Source organism: Coregonus clupeaformis, chromosome 24 (assembly GCF_020615455.1).
Source record: "Coregonus clupeaformis isolate EN_2021a chromosome 24, ASM2061545v1, whole genome shotgun sequence".
Lineage (NCBI taxonomy): Eukaryota > Metazoa > Chordata > Actinopteri > Salmoniformes > Salmonidae > Coregonus > Coregonus clupeaformis.
In genome coordinates this window covers 18,005,865-18,018,772 of record NC_059215.1, presented here as the reverse complement: position 1 = coordinate 18,018,772, position 12,908 = coordinate 18,005,865, and the positions used below count along the sequence as shown (strand labels likewise).

The 12,908-nt window shown below is 38.9% G+C and overlaps 1 protein-coding gene and 1 long non-coding RNA gene across 2 annotated transcripts; one reads left to right on the top strand and one right to left on the bottom strand.

Moving 5' to 3' along the window:
- Nucleotides 1–2,826: 2,826 nt before the first annotated feature.
- Nucleotides 2,827–6,635, bottom strand: LOC121537914 (homeobox protein Hox-C11a). Its single transcript, XM_041845566.2, has 2 exons — nt 5,837–6,635; nt 2,827–3,913 (listed from the first exon to the last, which is right to left on the bottom strand). Exons 1-2 carry the CDS (start codon nt 6,531–6,533, stop codon nt 3,681–3,683), a joined length of 930 nt encoding a protein of 309 aa, XP_041701500.1. The 5' UTR covers nt 6,534–6,635; the 3' UTR covers nt 2,827–3,680.
- A 69-nt stretch (nt 6,636–6,704) lies between these two features.
- Nucleotides 6,705–11,675, top strand: LOC121537915. Its single transcript, XR_005995159.1, has 3 exons — nt 6,705–6,914; nt 7,717–7,881; nt 11,212–11,675. It is a non-coding gene; the product is annotated as an uncharacterized LOC121537915 (long non-coding RNA).
- Nucleotides 11,676–12,908: the final 1,233 nt, after the last annotated feature.

Here is a 12,908-nt window from a genome sequence, read left to right as displayed (position 1 = left end):
AAAAACTCATTGCAGAATTATTTTCTAAATCTAGGCCTATGACAAGCTACTCTCGGAGGAACTTGATAGCGCGGGCTTGTGCTTTCAAAACACTGCATTCCTATTATAAACCACGTTCACGAACTAATTTGGGATGCACTGGTATTATTATACAGACTTTTACATAAAACGTCTATGGAAAACAATAGCATCATACATTTGATAACCATCGCGTGTGAGACAAGGCTCCTGTGTAATGTGGAGGTAGGCCCATCATGGTAGAACATTATTTCTTGAACATTCCCCTTTAATCTGGCAAACACAAAAGTCCTGACATAGCAGACTAAAATGTGGAGAAAATGATTGAGCACAAACATAATTTCAAGCAATCCAGCATTAATTACAACGACACGTAATTTAGACAATTTATTTATCCTTCTCAACTGAAAATATGTTAGGACAAGATAAAGGAATGTTAAAAACATCAAAGAAATGAAATAGGCCTTCAGTACTCACAAAACACATAAACCATAACAATGACACATACATGGAGTCAAAAACACATACATTCTAATTATTTGAGCGGTGCGTAAAATGCCATTCAATCCATTCAAATAACCGTTAGCCACTATCACTTCAAAAAGAGTCATCAAAGATCTCGCTATTTGTTGGGTTAGTTCCTTTTCAACGTAATTGAATCACCAGCCATGTATTTGCTCTCACGAAATGCTATTCTTCAGGCCGTCTCATTGGATTCGTCTGTGACAGACCCGCCATTTTCCTTCCTAATAGCCAAGCGCGCAACCGGATCAGCTCAACTGAACCAACCACCCGCTGCATTGTATCCTCTCTCTCTTGTCATCTCTCAGGATCAATCACGATTACCACATTAAAACTATAAGACAACCAAAACAAAATAAAATGTAATTCAATATGGAAGATCCCATCTAGGCCTACACATGACGTATGAATAAAAGCATCCATCAAAAGAATAACTTGATGTTTCCAGTGTCCTATAACTTTATAAAGCCTATTGAAGGAAAGGAAACAAAACATTGCTCTCCCATTGTGCGACCAACACATTCCGGGGTGAATTCTGGCCCCCTGTGGTTGATAGGCAGCAGTTTGAGAGCCTCCAGCCTCTGCAGTTAGAGGACAGTGACGATGTGTGGCAAAGAAATCCAACAAATTACCAACGTCATCGTCCCAGGGCCAAGGTTGGTGGGTGTGACAAGAGAAGTCTTCTAGCCTTGATCTCTCCCTGCTAGCATCTCCCTCCTCCTCCCCTGTCACAACCAACATCCCCCTCTTCCGCCTTCAGCTTCAGTCTGGAGGGAGACTGTGTAGTGTGTAACATAGAACAAACACACACACACAAAGAGAGAGAGAGAGAGAGAGAGATAATATAATATAATGGAATTCTGCATCCTTCTCAAAGAAGAACATAACCCAAATGCATTATCTATACATTATTTTCCATAAGAAACGGTGGAAATATAAGTAAGTATTAAAGCTCATGCCAACATGTTATAAAACTTCTCATGCCTGAAAACGTATACATTTTACAGGGACAATAAAGTGTATTTACTGGGCGTGCTAAAGCTGGCAAAGTTACCTGCTGTAGTTTAATGGCAGGGGTCAAAGTTGGACTCTCTACACATTCCTTTTTCCGTTCCCACTCACTCCCATTGGTCGATTCCCCTCCTGCACACATTTCCAGGCTAAAGGTGCTCCTTGATTCCACTTTATTGCAGCGGGTTAGAGGTGAAGGCCTTGACATTATTGAAGTTCAAAGACTACTTTTAATTATAAATTGTAGTTAATACACACACGTGCAATCTTCCATACACATATGCTCTGTGAGCACGCGGGCGCAGGCACGTAGGCCTACCCACACACACAAAATCTATCAAATCAGTCACACACCAGTAATGTCCTCGATATTTATAGATGTGCACATACACCTACCACCTTTGACCTGGAATTCCAAGATCTAATTTTAGGGGTCCCTTTTTATCAGAAATGTCTGTCATATGGCTAAAGTGTGTGTGTGTGTGTGTGTGTGTGTGTGTGTGTGTGTGTGTGTGTGTGTGTGTGTGTGTGTGTGTGTGTTTGTGTGTCTTATGTGCAGTCTTATGTGCACAACACGGGCCTGAGGTTACGTTGAACAGTCTAGTTGGCAAGTTTTTTTGTTCCGACAGCCAGTCTTACTTGTTTACTATTTACTGCGGAAGTGAACACCGTTCCCTCCGAACAGACGGCGCAATTAAGATTTTAAAAAATGGCCATTTAGTGCCTTTGTCTTTATGGCAGTGTCTAGACTGCAAGAGTGGCGATTCCATTTAGTGGGCACTAAAGGAGGATCCCGTACCTCTTTCTTTCTCTGCGTTTCTGAAGTGTAGCCTAGTTTGCGTGTTGTTGTTTCTGTGTAACTCCGTGTATGCTTGCAAAAGCTCAAATTTGCACTCCTATATGAATGTACCCCTCAACAGTCCCACAACACACTCCCTTAACGTCTTTGTCAGAAAATGTTTGCGTAAAAGGGAAGGCCTATTCCTAGATGACAAGTGTGGCTTAAAACGAAATTGCTATACATAAATACCCCACTAACAAAATAACCATTCAGGTTAGAAACCCCACTCAAATCCCTTGAAAATGACCATCAGATAGGCCTAATAGTTAAAAAATAAAATCTAAGACACAAATGCAGTCAGATTGTTTTGGCAATACTTGTTCAACCATTGGCTACCAGTCTTAATCAATTCCCTTTGAAAATGACCATCAGATAGCCATGGTTAATAATAAAATCTATGACAAAATCCACCAGAGTCTGTTTGTTGTCTATACGTCTGTTTATTTCATAGTTATCTTTATATGAATGATACACAGGCCCAGCGCCATATTTTCCTCCTCCTCTTTCATAGCAAAACACCGAGCATAAAGCAAATAAATTAAAGGAGTGTTAACATTAAAGCTTTTAAAGTACACAGATTGCTTGGGCGGTGTAAAGAAAATAGCAGCACGGAAAGGGGGAGAGAAATTACAAATAAAATCATATTTACAGTCACGACTGCACATAGTTGCATAGTCTGTACAAGGAAAACATTATTACAGATTGTACACATCACAGTTCTCAATGGCAAAAATGAAGCCTGTAAATACTATTTTGTGTTCAATAGTCTAGTCTAAAAGAGAATTGTGGTTTCATGGTAGGCTACACATAGGCGATACATATACCTATACAACGACCAGAGGAAAGTGAAAAGTGAAAATATCCAATACAGGCCTATCATTGCTTCTAAATTGTGTTGTAGCAGTTAATATTCAAAAAATAATACTTGTGAAATGCACAAGTAAATACACAGAATTAAGATTTTTGGTAAATACAGGGAAATTGATATGAACTACAGCATATCAATGATTATTATATCACCTGTTGGCCTATATCTGAAATATAAATTATTCTGTGCACGAAGGCTACAGGAAAATGGCGGCTCATTACGCATACATAGAGAAACCCCACATGTTGGAAATAGAAATAACCTCATCAAAACATTTAGTTGCTCAACATTGCTGCTGAGCTGGGCTCTTTTTGTAACTTCAACTTTGTTTATTACTGGTGATAAGAATTCACTGAGAAAAGAGTGTAATTGACCTTTGACTGTAATCATTAGGCCTATGATTTTACACTCCTCACATGCTCACAATAGGGGGTTTCCAGAAAAATATTGCAAACGATCTCTGCTTAATTTCTTTTCTTTCATTCTTCGATTCTGAAACCAGATTTTAACCTGTCGGTCGGTGAGGTTCAGCATCCGGGAAAGCTGCAGACGTTTCTCTTTATTGATGTAAACGTTAAAGAAGAACTCCCGCTCCAATTCTCGAATCTGAAATTTGGAGTATGGACACCTCTTCTTCCTCGTGCGAGGAATACCTAGGGCAATCAAACAGGAAGGACATGATCAGCGAAAGTTTCAAGGAATAGTTTGTCATTCACGCACAGATATTCACATTAAGTTAAAGTAGCCTAACTCACACATATTCACATCAACATAAAGTATGTAGCCTCTTTCCGTGAATACACTACTCAGGAATTTCTAGAAGCATCAATTTAATGGTACCAATTCTGTCAACATTGCACGTAACACATCAAATAAATCAGCCATAAAGACTGTTAAATTATCCCACGCACTCAAACTGCAAAGAATATCAATTTACAGCCTCTAAGTAAGTATGTATGTATGTGTCTAAATATGTGTTAATCTCTTACAATAACAAAATGTATAGGGCTGCAGTTTGCGGGACATTCCCATGGAATTCAACTATAAATGTGCACACTCCTTTATTCATGGTCGTTTGAAATGCACATGTTTATATTAGATGTGAATCCTCTTGTAAAGCTAAAATGGCTCTCAAATCTGAGCCACAGTGGTGGTCAAAACCTCATGAAAAAGATCAAGTACAACGACATAAAACATCTCTACAGTTATGCCCTGATTGTGCAACATTAGGGTACAGACGCCTGTGTGTGTGTTTGTATCAATCATTGCAGATTCAGGCATAGATATATCAGGGCTAACCGAATGGAAAGGGCTCTCAGTTCATACTGAGCACAATTTACGCATACCTTAATTCATAACTAAATGCAATACACATAGATGTAGCATTGATGCTAACACAAATGTAGCTATATAGAATACATTTGGACAGAATGTGATTTCATACTCAGTGTTGGAGAAGCTACTTTGAAAATATAGTTTACCTAGCTATCAATTAATTCACACTGGAAGAAGTTAAGCTACAATAAAGCTACCCTTAAGAAACATATAGTTTACCTTAACTGAAGTAACTTTGAAAAAGTAGTTTACTACATACTACATTGGATACTTCGTGAAAAATCATCATCTTTAAATCTGACTACAAATTGCAAGAACAGGTCACTCTGGATGTAGATGTTAACATAATGTGTAATTTAGCTCATTAAACCCAAAAACTATGTTTCAAGTGAGAATCAGGCCGTCTGATGCCGAAAAAGAAAGTAAATTATTTCCTACTTTACCCATATTTTATTTTTGCAAAAAAAAGTAGTGTGTAGTTCCAGTAGTTAGCTACCCCGCTACATGGCAGAAAAGTAATTAACTACTGAAAACAATACCAAGATTTTAATTTATTTCAACGACCACCAAGCTACAGCAAATGTTTATTAAATTATTACTAGTTGAACTAGCCTACGTGTAGTTCACTACTCCCCAACACTGTTCATACTGCGGTACAGAGCTTGAATTGCAGACACAAGCATGGTCCAGATATGGACACAAACACATACCCGAGTCTCTACGACTGATTCAATTTGTCTCCAGATACATATAAATAGCCTAGATGGATACTTATGGAGCCTGTCAGATGGTCAATAGCTGAATTAAGAATACTATTTCGCCTCCAAGTGTACAAGGCTAATTATCTCCCAACATCTTTTAGTAGGGTTAGTTTGCATGCAAGCTGCTAAAAGAAAATTCACAAGACGCCAAAAGCAATGTTCTGCCCAATTGGTTTTTACTCACGACAGACCAACGAGAAAATCCCTTAAAATGCCCAACGCAAGTTCATGATCAAAGTTAGCATTTGTCACAATAGCGCGCTCTTAAAATTTCACAGACTCTTAGATAGAAGCGTCTGTGTATAACATGCTTTTTTTCCAAAGCACTTTACCATCGTAAAAAGTATTCTCGTTGTAAGAAAGAGCTTTGTAGGTTATAATAAAATCCTTTGAATACTTATAAAACTCCACATAAAATCTGACCGACAAAACACTGGGCTAGTCCCTTAACCTTTCCCCATTTACAGCTTCGGTACCTACTCGAGTGGCTGTTCTTGCTGGCGCTGACGTCCTTGGTGGCTGAAGAAGTACACGAGCCCGAATGTGTATGTTCCTCCTCATCCTCTGGGTCCTTGTCCTGGTCTGGGACGCCCAGTAGAGCCGCTGGCTGCTGGGACTCTGTTTCCAGTTTACTAGCCTCGCTCTTATGTAAACAATTATCTGCTGACTGATTGTCCGTGCTGCAGTATGCTGTCTCAAAAAAGCGGTCGAAACCTTGAGGGAGGACGTTGTTTTTCCCCACGCCGGGGTAGAACCCTGTGGAGGAATGGTTGGAGCTGGGATGGTGGTGGTGGTGGTGGTGACTGTACACACTCTCGTTCGTTTTCATTAGCATTTCTGTCATGGTGGATGGCGGAAGACAGTCCCTGTGCACCAGATCCTCTCCAGAGTAGCATGATGCATAATTGCTTCTATGGTGCCATTTACTAGAAGGGTCCAATCCATAGGAAACTTCCCGTACCGGCTGCACTTGAGGCAGATTTGAAGAATATGGGTAGGTTATCTGCCGCGACGAGGCCTGTGGAAGAAACGAAGAGACGGCGGAAAATTCGGGGACGTAGTAGGTGCAGCTGGGGAGGTAGATGTTTGAGGCGCAGCCCGTTCTGTCCCCAAACTCGGATGTCCGGTCTTTGCGCGTCTGGGAGCAAAAGTTTCCCAGATTCACCGAGTTAAACATCTTTCCCCCAGTACTCCGTACTATAGATAGATGTTTAGGATTCGAACTGCAGAAGGGGAAAATTTAGGAAGGCGAGATGACGCGCAATCCGTCTAAGTCTCCCAAGACACGTGATCGAAGGTAGATATTGTCATATATCAATTTGGAACACTTGGATGTGTAGTAGTTCACTTAGGTAAGATCTAGGAGGTTCAAACGATTCATTTTCTAAACACCACAGGAGCACTAAGAAAACCAGTAACATATTCCTGTTTGTTGGCTTAGGTTATGGCAATTATAAAGAGAAGCTTGAGTAGGAGGCTATTTATGTATAGGAGTGGGCTAGGCTAGCATAGTTTAGCATGTGCTATAGCAGACTAAATTTGATTTTGAATTATACAGGTAAGACCTTAATATTATTATGAATATTATTACTACTACTACCATAGCATAGCATATTACATGTTGTATATTGCGCAATAGCATATAGCCTACTGATAGACAGCAGAATTTGATCATTTACTCTCACACATTGTAATGAATGACTAAACACTAGCAACTGTACTGACAAAGTGTACCGAGATCACTGCGAAGTTAAAAGAAATCCATGCTTTATAATGAGACCAAGACTCCAAGACCACACTCGAAGCACCCCAGTTTTGGAAAAGTGTGTTTTCACACATAGCCTAGCAGGCTTTATGCTATTATAGGTAAATGTCTATCGTCAATCTATGACTAACCTCTCTGAAACTGCTCATGAAGGCAATGATTGTGAGTGAGTGTTTTTGATTGAAATAGATGTTGTCTTGCTTAAGATATTGCAGTTTTGAAACGTGGGGTATTATTAATCTAAACCACTTTAATAGCATACATTTACATTTTGAAACAGCCACTAACAGACTAACATTTCCCTATATGGAAAAACCCCATTTAAAATCACTGTTCAAAATAAGCATTTTTGAATACGCATTTGGCTACATTCCCGTGTTTCAGGGACATGTTTCTATATAAGTTTTTCCCCGGATTGTATTTTATTTTATCAAGGCCTGGCCTTGATGGAAGCCTATATCTTTGGTGTTGTCTCAAAATACATGTGAACTAAACGAGAATAAAACAAGGAAACACAACATAACGTGTAGGGTACTTTAGTTCGACAAAATCACTAATTTTCTTCATTAATTTCCTTTCTCTTGGATAATGTTAGAGCTGGAGGAGAATAGCCGAGAAACTCAAGACCAAGGTTCCAGGCTGAACGTGGAGAAGAGAAGAGCACAAGCGAAGCTTAACCCCGTGTAGCTCAGTTGGTAGAGCATGGCGCTTGCAACGCCAGGGTTGTGGGTTCGTTTCCCACGGGAGCCAGTATGAAAATGTATGCACTCACTAACTGTAAGTCGCTCTGGATAAGAGCGTCTGCTAAATGACTAAAATGTCAATGTAACCTTGGTCGACGACGGCTGTCAAAACAGCTGTAATCCACCAACCGCAGAGTATAGAATAATCTTAACTTTGAATTGCAGAAAATAATAGTGTTTTGGAAAATGATAGTCTACTCGAGGGGTGGCCGCGCTATATTTAATCTAATGTGTCGAAATAGTCTACAGGAGGCCATTTCTTTTGTTTTGTACTAGGCTAGAGGGCATATTTATGCTTAGGCCCTACTGTCTCACTGGGCAACAAATGAATCGATTTGTCATAGAATACTTTCACTCTGACAGCTGTAGAAAAATAAGAAATCGATTACTATATGTATATCTTTAGGACTACATCGTGTGACTGCTGTACATAGATGCCCGATTAAATGCGCATTGCTTTCCGGAGAGAACAAAAAATATATAGTTATTGATTCATTTTATTAGTGCTCCCAGACAGGTTATTACCTTCAAAATATACTTAACGGCTGGAATCCCCATCACAAACTTGGCTAGACCATGTGGTCAAATAGAGGCATGTATGATATTTAAATCCTGTAATAAATTGCATTTATTCAAAAAAAATCCTCCGAATGCGATTTCTCTTATGTGTGAAACTTTCACTGTCGTTGAATCACGTGAACTATACTGGCCAATCATCAGTACAAAGTACAACTATTATCATTGTATTGATTATGATAAATATCATGAACTTCCTCTTTTCCAAAATATGTTTTCTGAAGGGTAATCTGTATGCAAATTATATAATTGTAGGCCATGAGTAGGCTACGAATGTCGGCGCATTTTGGTAGTCGCCTTAAAGCACATTTTCGGAAGAAAAACCCACGCCACATCTGATGTTCCATTTAAACCATCGGAAAAAAATCAAACTATAATAAGTAGGCCTAGGTATTTTGAAGAGAGGTATGTGGAAGTGGCATTGACATATGTTTGTTTACAGACCCCTTTCAGAAGATAAAAGGTTGAAGTACACGATGACTGCATCCAAGTACAAAGAAAGCAGACAGCTGCCCAGACACAGCACTTGAATTTGACCACTAAAATCCTCTACGTGCCTAACCATAAAACGCCTAATGGCTGTAAGAAAAAGCTAAATCCCTTTGTTCTATAGAACACAATAAAGTGAGAGGGAAAGTAAGGAGTTGAAAATTAGTGAACACTCTAATAAGTTCTACCCCACACATATGAAGTAGTCTAACCATGCAGACATACTGTCGTTTTGGATTCTATGTGAAAACACAAATGGACAATTCCACGTCACACCACAAGGGTTTAAAGCATTTTTCGAAAATAGCTTATGTTGGACAAATGTTACTTAGCTATTAGTTAGTCTGGCTATATATAGCCTAGTGCGCAGTGTGTCAATTCCCTCTCGTTCGGGCTTGTAGCGCCTAATACTGTAGCCTAATAGAACATGGTGAAAGTTCGGAGCCTATAATGACATTCAAAGACTTTGCCTACCATATTGGGAAACCATTGGAATATCATGAGGCATGACCATAAACTATATGGATATAATTCAGGCCCTGACAGAAGTATATTGCAATATATAGGCCTATTTAATTATTCAGGTTTAGACAATCCATAAACGCACACAAAGAAGCGATTGCTCGACTCTCAAATGCATAGGCCTAAAGCTACCATCCAGTTTTTGAAAGGCTCAGTATTCATATTTTGCAAGGGATTCTTATCTTGGATAATTAATATCACAAATCATGATTGGATTATAATAGCGCTTTTTGCCCAAGGCGCTTTGCATTATTTAGGAGAAGCCCGCCTCAAGAATACTTTGAATTGGGAACTTCATACATTGCAAAAAGTAAACTAGTCGAAAACATAATAATAAACCCTTCGTATTGATAGGTTGCAGAAAATGTACTGTCGTTGTACTGTTGAGTCATTTCAAGAATGGCACTAATTCTCCAAAGCCAATAACAACATTTACTGTAAACGAAGCCTCAATATAGAATCATTAATTATTAGTTCCTTTGTGGAATTCATTATCGTCTACAGCAAGACAACAACAACCAAAGTACATAGTAGTCTTCATGTAGTAGCCTTCATGTAGTGCATAACCTTGCCAGATATTCTCCAGCTCAGAGAGCCCTAACAACAGCGTTTTTCTGCATGTGCTCTAATTTATTTGCACAATGATTCTGAGAAGGAGAATCAAGTTATGGCCTATACTGAAAGGCCCAATCGCTGAAACAGGGATATACCTATATACTAGTCGTGTGCAATTACAAACAGAGATGCCAAAACATTGTCTGTGGTATTACATAAATGACATGCACACAACACTTCCGTTTTAAAATCTGGACACAAACTAGTAAGGAAAATGAACGCCGTGCGTAATCTTCCTTCGAAGACCTACAGTAAAACTATTAATGTCTTACCGGGCTGAGGCTCTAAGGCCATCATTCAGGGGATGAGGTTTACCATGTGTTTATTCTTCTTGGATTTAAGTATGAAAAATGTATGCACTCAGTAACTGTAAGTCGCTCTGGATAAGAGCGTCTGCTAAATGACAAAAAAAATTAAATATGAAGTCACAGCTAGTCTGTAATATTCCACCCACAGTAGGACCCTGGCGGTGGATAGCTGGTGCGCCATTTCTCGAAATAAGGACCCACTGGCAACAGACGTCAATTCAACTTCTACTCCACGTTGAGTCAACGTAATTTCAATGAAATGACGTGGAAACAACGTTGATTCAACCAGTGTGTGCACAGTGGGAAGGGTTTCCTTCACTAATGTTTTTGACTAACCAAAGTCCCTGACGAATATGTCTACCACACGCAGCGAGTATGATTATAAAATGTTCGGAAATACAGGTTGAGGCTTCAACGTAATAGCCACACATGGCTTTTCGAGTCCTGAGAATTTCCTCGAAGAAGGAGGTGTTTGCTTAAACATCACTGTTCGAGAGCACAAGCTTTCACGACTGTGTCTGAGGAATCTATGCAAAATATTTCTACCTCGCACCATAATTACAATGGTAGCCTAAATCTAAGAGCAGCCTAAATGTTTTTTAGAACCCAGAGAACTATCTGGACAAAAATAAACACTAAAACATTACATGGAAATAAGTTGCATGTGTACTCATAAGTCGTAGGCTATTCTGTTTAGCCTATGATCGATAGCATGACTATTGTGTGGTCTGGTTTATAGCCTAAAAGCATCATGGACTATTCATATTCCTTAGCTTTTGGGGAACAGACAATGCTGTCAATAATTTAATCATCCATATTTTTGCTTCTGTGCTCCAGACGCAGACCTTGTCTCGTCACCACCACGCACCAAGAAGGAAGGAACGCGCAGTTATCCTGTTGAGAGGAGCACCGCCGGCCCCGCGCGCCTCATATCAAAGCGGTCTGAACCAGGGCTAAATGTGGGAAGCGTGTGTAATCATGTTACTGTCCCCTCATGGCCTAGATACATTTAATTGGACGTAAGTCAAGCTGTTAAACTTGGTTGTATGAGCTGCGAAGAGTTTCAAGCACAACAAGAAAGGCCCTTATTTTTACTGAGGTCTCAGTGAACGCACCTAGCTTGAAAGCGTTTGCACTGGGAACCAGTAGGTTACAAGATCAGATGATATAAACGCGGTTAAAAGCACTCTCCAGAGTCTATTTGTGAACTATAGGAGCACAAAGGTTGACAAACCATTATAGGCCGTTGATTAGTCATCTCATCACAAAGATATACATTCAAGTTAAAGGAACTTCCGTGTTTGGACATTTACATAGCTTTGTATTATTTTACGCACAATCATTTTGTGTGTTTTACAATAGTTTTTTACAATAATGATCAATAAAATATTGTCATCAATTCTGTGAATGTGTCAAATTATTTCACACATATTCGCTAGTTATTTTGTGGTTATCTTCATTCATATTTATCCAGTAATGTGTTGAAGTAAAAAACAAACTTCTGCTCATCTGAGGGATTTATTATAATAGGCTATGGTAAATATTATTGGCTAGTCAACTCCTTTTTACTGCATGGTGGCATAGTGCAGTTGGAATCACCAAAACAAAACCAGCTAAGGTTTGGTCTACTTATGAACATGAATATAAATGCACACAAAACATTATCAATAGTTGCAGGCCTGAATAACTAACTATCTTTACGTTTGTAAACAGTTATTAAACCTCCCTCTATTATGTTGCACCTACATAAAAATTCCCACAATTTGTTGTGGATATGTCGGCTGTTATAAAGTGTTTTTCAAATTAGAATGTTTTTAAAGTCAATCCTTTTCAGAAGTTCTAAATTCATGAATCACTCAAAAATACATATTTTGACTTTTTTTGTAGGCTATATTATGAACTACAAGTTTGCTTCCAATGCGTAAAGAAGAATATCTTATTGCATAATGCGTAAAGATAAATATCGTGCAAAGGTGCATCAAAGTTCACCAAATAAACGTGTCTAAATTAAGTTAAATTTAAGTGTGAAATGGTATACATTAGAGCAAAAAGGTCTGCAGGTCTAATCTATACTAAAACGAATCCAAATGAAACTAGTTCATGTAGCCAATATAGGTCTTCTTTCCCAAATCCAGTTATTGCCATAATAATATTTTTACTTAGCCCTACTACTTAATTGTGTTTATTTGCTGCGATATTTGTTACTATTGTTTCAAACGATGAATTTGCAAAGCATACCCCTGTGATTGTGTATTTGTCAATAAAGATGGATCCCTACCTAATTGCTGTATGGGTTTCCCTGTCCGAGTTTTTTACTTCACCTTTCAAGTCAACACTAGTTTTATCAACGTCATTTCCCAGCAGTGAGAGATCAGATACAATGGCAAATATACAATATTTCAAGATACTTGAAAGGCCTTTATGTTGCGCAATGCATAGATACAATTAGGCATGACAAATTATTTCATTGAACAAATGAACGAGGCCGCGGCTGTGTTGATCAGAGAGCGAAGTAGGTCTATACACGCTCACCC